This window comes from Bacillus rossius, chromosome 16 (genome assembly GCF_032445375.1).
Source record: "Bacillus rossius redtenbacheri isolate Brsri chromosome 16, Brsri_v3, whole genome shotgun sequence".
Classification (NCBI taxonomy): Eukaryota; Metazoa; Arthropoda; class Insecta; order Phasmatodea; family Bacillidae; genus Bacillus; species Bacillus rossius.
In genome coordinates, this window is record NC_086343.1 from 23,897,839 (window position 1) to 23,914,851 (window position 17,013).

The 17,013-nt window shown below is 39.7% G+C and overlaps 1 protein-coding gene across 2 annotated transcripts in view; it reads right to left on the reverse strand.

Annotated features, from left to right (window-relative positions):
• LOC134539814 (stalled ribosome sensor GCN1) overlaps positions 1-17,013 on the reverse strand; it is a 151,126-nt gene that overhangs the window by 43,041 nt on the left and 91,072 nt on the right. For both annotated transcript variants that reach the window (XM_063382099.1, XM_063382100.1), the window contains 7 exons: positions 16,404-16,637; positions 14,922-15,116; positions 12,959-13,205; positions 12,070-12,306; positions 9,495-9,674; positions 3,497-3,786; positions 1,710-1,905 (listed from right to left, as the gene is read on the reverse strand). In XM_063382099.1, coding sequence (XP_063238169.1) covers positions 1,710-1,905; positions 3,497-3,786; positions 9,495-9,674; positions 12,070-12,306; positions 12,959-13,205; positions 14,922-15,116; positions 16,404-16,637 — 1,579 coding nt within the window. The remainder of the gene's footprint in view (positions 1-1,709; positions 1,906-3,496; positions 3,787-9,494; positions 9,675-12,069; positions 12,307-12,958; positions 13,206-14,921; positions 15,117-16,403; positions 16,638-17,013) is intronic.

Sequence of the window (17,013 nt, forward strand, 5' to 3'; positions counted from 1 at the left end):
ACATGAATCACTGTACTCACAGATAATGCCTGAATGCCTTAAATTCACCAAGTCGGATTCTACAGCAATTGATGAAGTGACCAGATTCTTACGTGATCTTACAGTTAACCCAGAAATAAACATTCTCGAATACTGGAAAACTCAGTCTGCGTGTTCACCCAGGCTACATAAACTGTCCAAAAAATATTTGTGTTCACCACCTGCGATAGTGTTCTCTGAACGTTTGTTCAGCACTGCAGGAAACATATGTGACCAAAAACGGAATCGTCTTGATCCAGACCGTGTCAAAATCCTTGTTTTTTTAAATAAAAATTTAAAGGGTTAAATAATTCTGCATAATGTTTAAATTTTTCTCTTAACTTATAAATTATTTTATAATTAACCCTTGAGAACTGGATTCGGATTCGAGGGGTGGATTTGAGGTACTGTTTGGGATTCGGATTCAAGAAAAATGGGATTCGAACCATCACTATAAAAAATACTTTCTTACGTTGTTTCTGTTCCAATCTCAAACTTTGTCTACACACAGCACAGATAACGGAAGTTTGATGAAAGAAAGGACGGGATTCTATTTTTAAAGCCACGCACTTAAGTGGCGACTGCACGGCTGAAGAATGTGACAGGCGTCAACGGCAAGATGTCTAGTGGCGAGCGAGAGGAGATAAAGCAGACAAATAACAAAAGCGCGCTTCAAGCGATCACGCCGTAAATTCCTCAAAAATACCTAGTTATAGCAGTGTTCTCGCTATTACCGTGCTCTCTATAACGAGATTCTACTGTATTTTAATTTTAATTATATACATTAAAAGTGCACAGTCTTTGTGAATTGTAACAGGATAGGATAGAAGAAAAAAATTGACTTAGTAAACTTCAGAGGTTATCAGTTTTGAAGTTTTTAATTATTTTATTTCTTCTAATTTTTTCTTTGAATATTTTTCCTTGAATACCGAATCCTTAGAATACACTCGCAGAATTCAAGTTTTGGAACTTTGAAATCAAGAGAATTAGTAAATTATATAATATTAGGTTCCTTGTATAAATATAATAAACGTTTAACGCCATGTTTATAGAAATGCAAGAAATGTTTTGACCACAGCATTGTTTCCGAGGCAGAATGCCTTCCTGGATACATAGTGCACTGCATCTGCCCCAGTCAGGCCTGATTGTCACCTGGAGCAGGAAGCAGCTACACCCCAAGAACTTCAAACTTTTCGAAATAACGATGAACCTGTATTTTAGTCCCGGTCACGTGATGCCCTGGACCGCAACCTAACTTAGTAAGTGCAACATTTTTTTTTTGTTTACTAGAAATACAGAAGAAATTCGTAGGGCCAATATATTGTAAATAAAACAGTCTTTATGAATCGTTTTATCTGAATCAACCCTGCGGTCAGTTCCTGGAGACTGAGGCATGTGGTGCTACTAGACTTAGGCAGTAAGCGCGCCGGTGCCTCATTTTCAGACTAAAGCTGTTATTCAGGAGTATAATCAAGTGTGTTCCCTTACTATGTGAGTACGTGGTAAGGGATCGTCATGCACAGCTTGCTGTTGTGAAAGTGCTCATTCTTTACATAACCAAGTATCTTGTTCGAATCAGGTGCCAGTATACAGTGGCAAGCATGCTAGGAACGTGGTATGTATGTCCCAAGGGAGTGCAGTATCCCTCACTGAGATGGCAGGAAAGGGTCGGCGAGAGGCGGGCCACTGACCGGGCATGAGCTTGTGCAGCTTCTCGACCCCGAGGCCGCCCACCACCTCGCTGAGGCCCTGGGCGGCTCCCGAGCGGTCCACGGAGCTGGTCTCCGAGGTGAGCGTCTGCATGAGCCACGGGAGCAGATCCTCGAAGCTCGACTCGCCCATGCCTCGCACCATGGCGCCCAGGGCTCGCGCGGACACGCTGCGCACCTGCCACAACAAGCCGGCCCACACGCTCGCTCTCTGCTCCTCAACTGGCTAGCGACAAGCCATACATACACCCACGTGACCCACTTGCTTCACATTGTGGACAAACAGCTGTCGTAAAATTCATCTCTGAAACTAAATTAACGTACCTGCTTTGTTTAATACCCTGTTATAACTGTGGTTAGAACAAATAAAAAAAAGACAGTAATGAACACACTCACTACATTACTCAAGAAACTTTGCAGAGAGAGAGTGAGTGTGAGGGTGTGTCAAAGTACGAATCAGTGAGTGTGTCTGTGTAAGTGTGTGTGTGTGTGTGTGTGTGTGTGTGTGTGTGTGTGTGTGTGTGTGTGTGTGTGTGCATCTGTGCATGTGCCCACACATGCATATGTAATCTTCCTGACATAGCATATATTAAATACATAATTTTCAAACATGCCCTGTAGAAACATTTTTATAATTTTTTTTTGGCAATCATAATCATCAGGAACTGCACCCACACTGGCCGTGTTAGCCAGTAAACTACCGTCATTTTCCTCTGTCCTTTCACAATTCTTTTGTAAGCACTCTTGAGAGCTTTACATACTCTGGCATTACCTAATGGTTTTCAGTATTAATGCTCTTGGCACCAGAAGCAGTTATGAGAAATATTAGACGAGAATGGAGCAATGAGAAAATGCACCGGTGGCGGTAAAGAGAGTAATCTGAGAAAACCCAATGGCTCACAACAACATCCATCACATTTTCCACTGGCAAATAACCTGGGCACGTTTCGCACATTCTTACTTCAGCCTATTTCCCTGAGTTTTCCCTGCTTTCCCTGTCCCACATAAAATTTTTCACCCATTTTATTGTACTATCTGTCAAGATAACAGATATATTACAATACTAAATATCAAAACATGCAAAACTGACTATAAAATTTTCAACCCCACACAATATACAATTTGCAAGTGTTCCCATTTCCACCAACACTCTTTTAAAAAACACTGTCAGTAAAAATAAGAACTTTTTTTAAAAATTAAACTTTTGAGTTAATACATTATTGAAAAAGATGTGAACTCATGAACAGGTCTCTACAAATCCCAGGCACCTGGTAGCTATGATGCCTAACATTTCCTTGCTGGCGAAGAACTTCTGCCAAGGTACCCATATACGTATGTATAACTATAAAGTGGTTTTGAAAAACATAAACTAATTTTGTTGTTACTAAATCTTGTACAGAAATTACCGGGTCCAAGAAACGGGGATGGTATTGTATTTCAATTGTAATAATTTAGCTATTATTAATGTTATCATATCAAGATGCTTCCAAAGTACCATTAGTACTTACATGTTAAAAAAATATATATATACTAGAACTTCTCACAAAAAGCATTTTTTTTTATCGCTGACTCCTATATTTCTTCCTTGGCCCCTAAACTTTCAAAAAATTTTATTTTAAAGCTTGCTTATGAATTAAATACAAACAAGTTTTAAGACAATCGAATACTTATTTTTTTCCTTTCAGGTTTTTAAAACTACTTTTCAATTCGTAGAGTTTTAACTGGTTGTAATATTTTCCCCGCTTGGAGCGAAGGAAGCAAGCAGTCACCTCGGGCACGGGGTCCAGCAGCGAGGACTTGAGGCCGGGGATGATGGTGGGCAGGTACGGGGTCAGGTCCTTCTGGTCCGTCAGCGAGTACATGTTGCCGATGATCTGCGCGGCCATCTTGCGCGTCTCCGTGGAGCGGTCCATGAAGGCGCGCTGCACCACGGGCATGATGAGCGCCAGCGACGGGGCGTCGATGAAGTGCACGAACTGCGTGTCGAGCAGCGTCTGGAGGCACGTGGCCGTGCGGTTCGACGGGTCCTGCAGTGCCTCCAGCAGCACCGGCACGATGGCTGCAACACCAGCCAGTGCCCTTTCACAAATATATTCACAAAATGTTTATATTTTTCGTCAGAAAAGAGGCTCTTCATAATAACTCTACATGTGAGCATCTCTAAAACTTTTATTCAATTCAAACGAAAAAATACAATATCTTACCGTTAACATTATTACAGTAGAGCCCTGTTATAATGTTCCTGCATATACCGTATTTACTTGCATATAGGTCGCGGCAATTTTACCAGATTTGATGGGAAAAAAATGATGTGCGACCTATTGTGAAGAAAATTTTTTTTAAAATTTTTGAGGAATTTTTTTTTTGCAATATTTTGCTTTAAAATGTGAAAAAGAAGTTTATATAGATATAGGCAAATTTATTTACAATGTACACATACAGCGAAACCCCTTATTTACGTTACCGTTATTTACATTTTCCCGTTATTTTCACTATATTCTTTAGGTCCCGTTTAGTTCCCATTTAGTCCAATACAATACTTTCACGCAAATTACGACTCAAAAATCGAATCCATCCCTCTATTTACGTCACGTAACAACCATAAACAACCAGAAAATACTGTGGGTACTTTAAGAGTAGATAAGATTAGCTAGTAGGCCTAAAAACATCGTGAAAAACGTAACGTTTATAGTCGGCAATGAACATTTTAAATCGCAAAATATACATATTTTATAACATGAAAAGTTGCTTTTATTTCTAAACATGTAATAATTTCAGCCTAGGCGTGTAAAAGTCCGAGTAATTATAGCAGGAGACAATCTAAAATGCACGAGGGAAAAACATAAACTCACGAATGTATGAACGTGTCTGATTGTTAATTTCTGATACTGTATTTATGTCATAACTAGAGCCAAGATTTTATGGTGTTATGAAAAAGGACTTTTCGTCATTAAGAATTGTGGATTTCGTCTTTATCGTCATAAAAAATTAAAACACATGTAATAACATGTACACACCTAGCAGAGCTGCCTTGATCAAATGCTTCAATAATTTGTGGTTAGAGACTTAAAATATGCACATTAAACAATACTATGTTGAGAGTACATAAAAAATTAACAACTAAAATATTCAGTATTCTTATGCAGGTAAGTACTGTTCCTGAGTTCAGGAGAGAGTCTAAATTAACTAAAATAGAAACTACAGTTAAACTTTTGTTCTATAAATGCAATATAATTAAGCTCAGGAAAAAGCCACCATTGTCAGCAGTTCAGCATTCTCTGGTTTTAGAGATCTTCTTCTGTCACTTACAACTACAGAATACTTAGAAAAAGATCTTTCTGAGTCCACATTCGTTGCAGGTATCCATATTAACTTTAAAGCAGCAGCTGCAAATTCAGGATAATCCGCTTTCATTTTACATAGTATGTCCACCATGTCTATGTAGTTCACATGCGGTTTCATCTGCTCTTGGGAAACCAGGTTTTGGAGTATTATGTAGCCTGTCGCTACAGAGGTCTTCTGCACCTTGCAAAGGAAAGGTAGGTTCCCAATATGTTTCTGGAATTCTTTTTCCTCCACACGAATGTTTCCTACATTTTGAGGATTCATTAGAGCGCTGATTCCCAGAAATAGTTGACGAGATGGATCAGTGTTCACCAGATCAATCAGTTTTATAAGACTGAGTTTAGCTGTGTTCTTGAACTGCTCTTTAAGGGCTGCAGAGTTGACAGTTTTCATTTCAGCCAAAATGTCTTCAACATTTTCAGGAAATATTCCCTTAGCCAAGACATCAAGAGTAGTTTGCAGTTTACTCAATTTTGTGCACAACTGATGAGCAGTAGGATACTTTGTTCCTTCAAGAAAATTAATTAGCTCTATACAAATGTGTTACAGTTTTGAGCCACAAATGTAAGCGTGGCCTCAAGACATTGTAACTCTTCCTTCTGGAGTCCCTTGATATATTTAACACCAGAGTTATCTTCGCTAAGCTGCTCAAAGAATTCCACAATGTCGTGCAGATGGAGTGCGAGGTATGATACAGATTCAAACCATGTGTTCCAACGTGTAACAACTGGCATGGGGAATAACTTGACCAGAGCCTTGTTTTCTCCATGTTTCTGGAGAAGAAATTGAAGGTATGCATGCCTCCTCTTTCTGCTGTTAAGAAAGGCCATCTTTACCTTACAAACGAAGAGGTTCAGTTCTTCCAAGTTGTTTTGCCAGATCTGCCCAACAATGTTTACTTTATGGGCCCAACATTGTATGTGGTACATGTGGTCACCAAATACACCTTCAAGGGTGCCAGCAGATTTTGTCATGTACCTGGCACTATCTGTAACATACGCAATTATGTTTTCTTCCTTGACTTCATATTTGGAGCATACATCAATCACTGCCCGAGAACAACAAACAGCATTTGCTGCATCAAGGACACAAGAAGCCCCTAAGATAACATCTTGTTCAGCACCTGGTTTCAGAATTTTAAACAAGATGTTGAAAACACAATTATTACTCTTGTCAGTGGTTTCATCTGCGAGTATGACCACATCTTGCCCCAAGAGCTGCTGCTTGATTTCCACTTCTTTTTTCTCTCTAAGTAGGGGAATGTACTTTTTCCTCATCCAATCCGCTGTTGGAAGATCACCAGCACCACTTACATGCTTCTGCATCCATGCAGTCAGCTTGCTGTTGTCAAGTTTCTCAAGAGGAATACCTGCAGCTACAAAGGCTTCAACAGTTTCGAGAACAAAATCTTCCTTTTGTTTTTTTGCGCATATTTGCGCCACTCCTGCTTCTGGGATAGACAGCTGTCGTTTCAAAGTGCATGGGGATCGTTTACCTTTTACATGTTTGTCGCTAATTATGTGCTTGTTTACCGTGTCCTTACGTTCATGCTCCAAACGGCAATTACAATATTTACAGAAAAGTATTTTTCCGCCACTGACATATAATCCCTCATTCTTAAACTCGTCAGCACGTGATGCCGCAGTAGCTTTATTTTTCGGCATGATTAAGAAATTTAGCTTTCATTTATGCACGTAATTTGTAAACAAAGCCCGGAGGTACCAAAAACTAGTATTTACTGAAGTTGTAGCGAAAAAATAAACCGCGGGAAGCCTACTTTTTACAGGCGAGAGAGCCATATACTCAACCCGAAGTAAAAGGTTAGGTTATGTCAGGTCAGTGAAATAAATGTTTTTATTTATTTTCCGGGAGGGTTGGGTAGGTAAGCGTTATTTAAAATATTTAATGACCGTAAAATAAATAAATCCTTGCAATATGGTACTTTTTCATTAGCGATCGGAAAACTTTGATTATGTTACGATTTTGGCTCTCTCGCCTGTGAAGTGTGAAATGAAAATGAAGACTTCACGGTAAACTGCTTATTCAACAAGCACACAAAATTGCGTTACAGTGAAATTTCATAAAATATCAAGTGATCATTAAATATCAATGTTCGCTTTTATTTTATTTTCATACGCATTTATTTAATAAATGCAGTTTTTGTTCACGTGTATTTTTCAAAGGATACAGCAAACAAGGCGCTGAGATTTTTCACGTTGTTGTGTTTGTTAACTTGTTAATTTTAGTTTACGATCGTCAGTTGTAAATATTGCGTGATCTCTAGTGGCTAGATGCGTTTAAAAACCCTAACCTAACTCCGATAACGATCTTTTTTTTGTTCGTGATATCGTCAATTTTTGTGATATCTTGTAATTTTTTAAGATGAATAATTAACGCATTAAATAACCACCACACTGCAGTTGGATGACGACCATTTCTTCTACAAACAGATACAGAATTTTTGTCAATCAACCAATAGTCGGTAGTTAACGATTTAAATCAATATTGAGGTGTTTATTTGTGGTTAGAAAACATTTCGCATTTTTCGCGGTTTGGGATGAATTTCGCGTAAAAATTCGCGATTTCGCATAAAACCATATAATCTTGGCTCTAGTCATAACTTAGCCGGAATACTGGTACGAGACAAACTTCACAAGATAAAATGAGCGGAGTCTTGGTAACGGTTTTGTACGTATTTTATAATTTCGGAAGTATTGTACAGTTGACGCATATTTTTTAAACTAACAATTTATTTCTGGGGATCGTAATTAATTAATTATTGGTATCAAGACATCAAGATGGACGTAAACATGAACATGTCACGGCAGCGAGAAGACTGGTGCGTATACCAATAAACAGGTATTAGAACTGGACAAAATTGGTACACGGGAGGTGGAGCTTATATTTTTTTCTGCTAAGCTCGCATCTATTGGCTGGCTGCTGATGCAAGGTCACGAGTATGGGCGGAGCGTTGAGTTAATTATACTGCGCATGCGCAGCTCAGAGAACAAAGAGAGGAGAGCCAGCAGGCGCGCCGTAACAGCAGCTGATCGAGTACAATGACCTTTCTCCGCGCACGGCGCATGGCACGGTAATGAATTACCGGTGCGACCTATATGGGGGGAATCTTAAATACCAAATTCAAGACCTCAAATTATGGGTGCGACCTATCTGCGATGGCGACTTATATGCGAGTAAATACGGTAATGTATATAATATATGCATATAATATTTCAACCTCAAAATTAGTGTCAGAAATATATCAGTTACTTGTCATTAAAGTATAATCAGTTGAAAAAAAAATAAAAATGGAAGTTTACTTAATTCAATTTACACTTGCAAAAAAAAAAAAAAAAAAAAAAAAAGCACAATAAACCTACATAGAAATTAAAGTCCTTTTCAATATCCTGAAGTCTGAAATATGTTTACTCATGTCATCAAATGTGGAGCTGTACTGAAGAAGCCGATTTTGCCAATATTTAGTTGAATCTGCATTTCTGCAGACTTCCGATATGCTTGTTAATTTTCGGCCGATATTACTGAAAAACGAGAGAGACTGCCATAACCTAAAAATCCACGAGTACCCTTCTCACTTTTCGTAGTAGTACTGCATTCTTTCAGATCACAATATTTCTTCGCAACATGTGCCAACCATATATATAAAAAATTTAACATGCTTTTTTTTCCAATAATGTTCTTTAATTTTAGTATGTCATAAATAAATACATTACCATCACGGTAAATATACGTCTAGGTTGTTACTGTAACTATAGTGCAAATGTGGTAGCTATCGTGCTTCTGTAGTATTATGGTATCTACAAAGAATCTTTAGTTCTTTTTATGGTAATTATCGGAAGATAACAATTGGGTTTGTACTGTAGTTATTCTACATCATCCATATTTCTTCGTAAGTTGTTGTTCATTTGACTTTTCTTCATGTTTACATGCTCCATTACTTAGCTGGAGATATAAGGTCATTTTTACTACTTCTGTATACAATCGTTACTGTTTTTATGACGAATTCTGTCTAAGAAATGGTTATTTCTGCAAAATCTTTATGGTTGAACTATCATCTATTATAATTTATAGTGACGGGACCACATATTTTGTACGATCAATGCGGACAAAACGATAATTCGAACATCAATACAAGCGGACTTTTTTAACCATAGTTGTATGGTAATTTTGCCGGGACCATAGAAACTATACGATAAAAACGGACAATCGATACATGCGAGTTCAATAGATAGAGGTTTCACTGTACATACACAATAATTTTTGGCAAAACTCTTCCATTTTATCATAATTGAGACCTTTGCATACCGTAACTACTGTGCAAAAAATCATAATTATAGGGCATACCAGAAAAGTGAGCCAGCTAATAAAACCCACGAGGAGATGACCAGCGGACGACGGACCCACCTTGTATCTCGGGGTTGCGGATGACCGAGCCGATGAGCTTCAGGGCCTGGGCCCCGGCCTTCTGCACCTTGACGTGGGAATCGCTCAGCACCTCGATGAGCTTGGGCACGATGCTCGGCAGGCAGGACGACAGCTGCTTGGGCGCGCAGTACGCCATCGCCCCGAGCAGCTCCACCGAGCCTGCGGGACACGCCCTCCCGGTCACGCCCCTGTCCCGGCGCTCGGGCCACCATCACAGGCACAGCACGGTACAGTACACAGGGCCGGTGCAAGGTAAATTGGCGCCCTAGGCAAAAAACATTAATGCCCCCACCGCCCCCCCCCCACCACACCCCCAAAAAAATTTTCCTTGCCTCAAAATACATCACGTAAGCCTAAGATTTTGTAAACAATCAAATGTAAGCAGGCTTGTGTTTTTTTTTTTACTTTTTTACTTATTAATATTACAAATCATTACAAATCATAAACAGGTCACCGTGGACTTTAAATAATTACTTATATAAATATAAACATTCCGCACTGTTACAAAAATCCATTTTCATCTAGTTTCAGTAATCGTTAAACATATCATATCAGCTGTTATGTGTCGTGCTGCGCCGCCACCGGCTACTTGGCGCCCTGGGAGGTTGCCTAGTTCACCTATATGGACGCGCCGGCCCTGACAGTACATCACAGTTGAACTCCATGTACCCTCTTTTATCGCATAGTCGTCGCACTCGCATAATCGTCGCACCTTTATTTTAGGCCGTCAAAATCGGGATAAAAAAAAACCTCTCGCGTAAACGTCGCATGATGTTTTTGGTCCCGCTATTAGATGCCGAGTGCTTTGTGTAGGTATCTTTTCCATATAAAACGATGTACTTTAAAGTAGAAATCTAATATTCATTCGAACATTACCACTTACTTATTTAATTAACGGGAATTCGAAGTTGACGTGTAAATTTTCTTTTAAAGACATTTTTAAACATTATTTCCTTTACCTGATCGTCTGCGTCGCCGCGGTGTACCGCTTATAAACATGTAGCCAGCGCTAATTGGCCTCATTCATGTTTGGTTATGTTGCTTCCCGTATAGAGCGCGTGCACGTAGTTAAATATCGATATTTCGCCGATTGCATGCAACGCGCGCTCTCTTTCAACTTCTCGAGTTAACTACATTTGATTGCCCACATTCTTTTGTGGTGTTTACTACGATGGTAGTTACGCGGTAGTTCACGTCACAGATGCAAGTGGCTTGCGTTCAGGTCACAGATTTTGTTTTTCTATTCAAAGATGATGAAAGGTTTTTGTTTAATGAATTGTTAATATAAATTGCTTGGCGTGCTCTTGTACACTCTACCTTTTTCTAATAAACGTACTTTCCATAAACGGGTTTTGATTTTATAAATAATTTTACCTAACAAAAATTTCTTTTTCAGCATAATCATCGAACTCCTACTTTTCAAACTTGATTTTAGAATAAAATGTGCGACGATTATGCGAGAAAACACGGTAATTCAATCTGACTAGCTACAATTGCAAATTGTGATATGCATTTACACAAGCCCGGTATTAGAATTAGGTAGAGTTTGCTCTAGGTTTAATTCTTTATTAATACTATGTTACTGCTAAAACCATGATATGTTTTCACTTTTCAGGCTACCGGAAGTTCTTAACATTCTTCTAAATCATAATTTGAAAATTTTATTTCATAAATAAGAAAGGTATGTGTTCACTACATTGTGCTGATCATTATTTTCTTTAATGTATTATGTTAGCACGATGGATTTAAACAATTAACATAACTGACCAATTATCAAAGGAAAAAAAAAATTATTTCTGCATTAAATTTTGCCAATTCCTGTGTTGTTACACATTTTATTCTGTTAATTCTATGTTTTTCCTTTATAATTACACACTACCAACTACAGTAATATTTTTTGAAGGCTATAGCAACCAATACAAAGAAAGAAATGGGGTTAAGTTCATGTTCATTATAGCCAAGCTTGTTGAGCTGCACTTACATGTTATTGCTATGTAAGTGCTATAACTATCAATGTGTTGATGTTAGACTGTGGCCGGACTTAAAACAGCTTTTATTTGATTAGCTTAAACAAAGCAACACACAGGCCTAATTACGACCTTTCCTAACACGCTGTGCAGCCTGAGGTGCTGCTGTGTGCTCTACTTCCTGAACATGATTGGAATCATGACTAGCGGCACACCTATAGCTTTGTGGTCGAATTAGCAAAGCGCATGGCGAGACAACTGTCTCCGGTGATGGCCGAATGGTCACTTCTTTGTTCTGCACAACTTCGACATCCAACATTCACTACTTCAAATCCAAGTCATATCTTTATAATCAATTATATTTAATGTTAACTTTCATAAGAAGTAATTCACACGCAATCATGTTTCACAGCAAGAGTAAAAAAAGTCATATTGTATTTTACATTGAAAATTAAAAAAAAAAAAAGGTTTGATTTCATGTTTAATTCCGATTTTAAAAATATTTTGAGATTCATGAATATATTGATATTCTATTAGGATAAAAAAATAGGCCCGGACGCGGGCGACGGGGCGACGGGACGACGCACCGGTCTTGGTCCTCCAGGAGTCCTCCTCGAGTGCGGCCAGCAGCGAGGGCAGCACCAGCTTCACGCCGTGCGCCGAGAGCTTGCTCATGACGACGCGCGCCGTCTCGTCCGTCGCGTCCCGCACGTACTGGTTGCCGTCGCCGAAGCACAGCAGCAGGTGGGGCAGCACGTGGACGATGTACGGCTCGAACAGCCGCCCCAGCATGTTGCACAGCATCTCGAACGCAAACAGCGCTCCTGCAATCAGCCACCGTGCGACCACGTTCACTACTACACCTCGCTAGTCTGATGCTTCGGGGTCGTTCAAGTCGGGCCTTGGGTTGGTGGTGTTCTTTTGTTTCAGCCCGACCGCAAACGCAAACAAAGAAACATTTGCGATTCCTAGCATCGCTATGGTACCAGCTCCTTGACGCCGTTTTCCTTTTCCTCCTTTTTGATATTTCGTTGTTTTTAGTAACACCTTATGATACCACTCACAAATAACCAAATGCTCAGGTTTTAAGTTCCAATAACCTTTTTTATTTTTATTCACAACGGAACACAAACCCAAGCTTCTTCATCACTCTCTACCACCATTGTTATATCTTTTTCCCAACAAAAAAACAAAACAAAACCACATCTGGCCACACAAACCTTCTCAATCTAAATTCTCTTGCACCACATCTTACTCCGCCAAATTTCCCAACACAAATAAAAACACCTTCCAGGTACAAAAAAAACCCACATAAAGAAAACCCTTAGCCAGGGAGTGCAAACACTTTAGAATAGCAATGATAATAAGATCACATCCTCAAACAGATTACAAGTGACTGAGCAAGACAATCTTCCTTGTTTATAACTGGCTCGGGGTCATCCCTACTTTGCTACCAACGAATGGCTGTGCACGCACCTTCTCTGTGCCTGAAGTTCTTCTTGTTCTGGATGGCCGTGGTGAGGGTGTTCATGATGTCGAGCTGCTTGAGGGCCAGTATGCCCATCCCCTTCACGAGGCCGGCCAGGCCGTAGGCCGCCCCCTTCCGCTCCCCGTAGTTCTCCGACTCTAGCAGCTGGCTCAGCAGCTTCTGCACGATCTGCGGAGCCTCGTCCTTGACGGCCGGGACGAGCGGCGGGAGGCAGTTGGCCACCGCCTCCTGCACCTGCGATCACGCAGCGCCGAGAGTCATGGTCTGCCGGTACGTTGACGTCGTCCGGGCCTGCGGCCCGTTTCCAGTCCGATATGCCACCGCCCAAACACCACCACCCTCTGTTCAAACCTCCCGCAAACGAGTGCGTGCGTGTTTTGGTCGTCCGGCAAGAGGGCGCTTAGCAGCAGTGCGCCGCACCCCTATTTGTAATTAATAATAGTGTAACCTTTTCTTTTCGCCCCTAAAATAGTGTCCCGATGAATCAGTAAGTGAGTGTCTTTCGTTTTGTTAATATATTAAATTTTTGTAATAAAGTACGTGCAAGCACGGACAAGGACGCTCCCTAGCAGGCGACGATGGAACGAACCAACATATGACTTCATTCAAACTAATTTACCACATAAGTAACTATTACAGACGGTCTGGTCATGGGTGTGTATCTGGTAATTTTATAAAGGGTTCATGTTATTTTCTATAATAACCCGGGGCACGCAATAGCTAAGATGTTAACGGTGATTGTGTTGGGCGCGAAGGGCGCCATGTTTCCTGCCGCAAGCCCTTGTCTCAGCCCAGTCTCCTTCTTCAGCCGGCCGAGAGCGGACGTCTCTGCAGACACCTCAGGGACATCACCGTTGTCTCACCGATAAGTAGTTCTGTTATATAATAATCATTCGAATCGTTTTCTTTTCCTCCTCGGGGCCTGTCTCGGTCGGTGGTGCTGCTTAATTAGTAATTTCTATGCTCTCAGGAGGTTTTTAATCACTTGTGCTTTACGTAAAAGTTTGAGGCGACTACGTGTGTGGTCCGCCTCCTCAACTAAACCGATTCGTGCCTCGGGAGTTTTTAACAGTGTAAAGGAAGGACTGTATGAGGACGTGTAACATAGAAGTAAATAAAACAAACTTAATTGAGTCACGTGTCTTTGTGTTCGGGGGGGCCACGTGGGTCCTTAACCCAGTCAGCGGCGTGTGGGACGCCCTAATAGCCCACTGCGGTTAAGTATAAGCGTGCCCGACGCTGAGAGCGGGCTAGGGTAGGGACAGCTGTGGAATTAGATATCAGGAGGGCTAATATCTCGCCGCACACGGGCCACGTAACGCCCTGAGTTAGAGTCTTCCAGCCAGGTCCACATGCCCACTCACGTGGTGGCGCCCACTATTTCCATCAATAATTCAGATCGTAACACCGGTACGCCCTCAACGTATCCAAACATTTCTAAATTAGTATCAATATTTTGATATTCCATACAATATTCTAATTTTTGTCATTATAGCATTGGTAAACTTTTCAAACACAACAAATACTTGAGGGTTTATTTTAACTGTTTGGAGTAATGGTGTCCTAGACATGCTTATTATAAGCGGCATGGAAATTTCACAAATTCGTGAAATAACACCGAAATTAACCTCAATTTGTGACCCTTGACCTTCAATTGTATTCAAGGGGTGGATTTAAGGCATTCTTTGAGATTCGGATTAAAGACAACTGAGAATCAAATCAGCCTGTTAATAATAGCGTGTTTTGGTTATTTGGAATGAACAAAATATATGAACCAAATGGAGTGACAAAAACAATTTAATTCTGTGTGATTGTCCTCACTTTAATCCTACAAAAATTATTTTATCTGGTATTAGGAAAGCATAAAAATACAAGTACGGATTTAAAACAATAAACTAAACAGCATTCTGCATGAGACAGTTGTTTCGCAAGGTCAAACAATAAACTCACCTGCTGTGACGGTGTAGAGAGAGCATCTATCAGCTTTGTGACAATTGGCCTGATCTTGCGGTCATCTTTGTCCAAATGGCGAGCAAGCGACCCCATTAGGATTACGACAGACTGCCTCACGGCGTCAAAGCTCCCGGAATCTGGGGCTTGGTCCAGGAAGTCTTCGAACACGGGCAGCAAACTGTTCACAGTTTCCTAGAACACACAAGAAACATTTCACATTATGATACAAGCATTACACGCCCCAACATTTAGTAAATTGTAAGATCAATTGATTAAAAATATAAATATACTTATGCCACTCATAGACATAAAATAACTTAATGGGCCAAAACAAAAGCAATATTAGTAAAAGAATAGTCAAACACTGTTTAAATTTTTTTAAGGGACTGTCTTCAAAAATGTGGGCAAACATCTTAAATGTAAAAAAATAATAAATAAATAAATAATTTTTTCTCCTTCATAGTTTGTTAAAAATATACATTAATATACTGACAAATTTTTCTAATGATAAATTGGGCCGAAACTTGTAAAACAACAAAAAATTTAAATTTCATATTGAAATAATTAATACTTACTCGTATATATGGTTGAATAAAAACATACAAAAAATACAAATTGATGTGTTTGAAAATGTTTACAAAAGAGAATTTACACATCAGACATATAATCTAATTTTGTGTTTAATCTGACTTAGTTGCAACCATATTACTAGTAAATAAATACTAAGAAATTAAAGTGTACTGTTTATCAATTTAAAAAAAAAAAAAAAATGAAAAGGACCTTGGCCCGGACGAATGGTGGAACTAATGTAGCTCATCGCCGCAGTACGCACTCACCAAGAAAGTGTGCGGGCTATCAATTATGATTTACTCAGCACAAGAGAGTGTGCACGCTGCATACAATCGGAGAGCTATCGATATTGATATTAGACAATAAGTATGTGGTAAGCATCAACATAACCAAACACAATTCCAACTAACACTGGCTACTTTTTCATACTTTCTACAGTGGTGATGGAACATATATAGGTTATAACATATGTCTAAAAGAAAATTTACACAAGAGATAACTTCGTATTTCTGTTAATTAGACAAGTAAATGACAGTTTTCTAATAAATAAGGGATTTACACTTTTAAAAAAAAACTTTTAATATGGGAAAATAAGTTTTTGGGCAAATTCTTACATGGTAAATAATAACGTACATCTTATAGAAGGGCAGGACAAAAACAGTTAACCTTATTAGATTGGAAAATCATATTGTGCAGTAATGTCTCAATGAAGTTTTACTGTAAATGTTTTTTTAAGAGAGAGTCGATTTATCACAGGTGCAATTAAAACAACTTTAAGTGTAACTTTTCAAACAGCTTAAAAAATACTTCAACTTCATACCGAGAAATGTAGAAGAGCTGTTTTCACTGGGGCCGTGCTTGTTACGAAAAATCGATCAAAGGCAAAAATGGAAGAATGTAATCAATCACCTTCCCGTGGCTGTCGACGGCAGCCAACGCAGCTGCGAGCATGTTCTTGCGAACCTCTTCGTTGCGGTCGCCCAGGCCCGTGGGCACGAAGAACGTGACCATCTGAGCGACCGACTTGCAGTCGAGTAGCGGAGCGACCTGCGCAAGGGCCAGCGCCACTCCGCTGCGCGGCTCCCACGTGTCAATCGGCTGCTCGATCACTCGTCCGAAACTGTCCAGCTTCGGCGGGACAATCTGAATCAATAATTATGAACTATGATTGGTTTACAAGCCAACCACGAAAAAAAAAAATATATATATGCAACTAATTTAGCAAACTAATTATTGTTATATTAGTAACTGCTGAGAAATACACTGGAGGAGAATGAAAATCCAACACCACGAAGAGACATTTGTTTGGAGGAATCCAATTTAGGCTGAACAATTTTCTAGGAAACATATTTATTTAATAAAATTTTCCAGGTCATAGGTTGAAGTAAGTCACCACAATTTTGAACGCAAGCATGCAAATGAGCATGCATTGTGACAGAAAGGTGCTGTATGTCATTTTGTGGTATGGAGTTCCGCGCCTGTTGCACTTGGTCACTCAAATCAGCCACGATTAATGCTG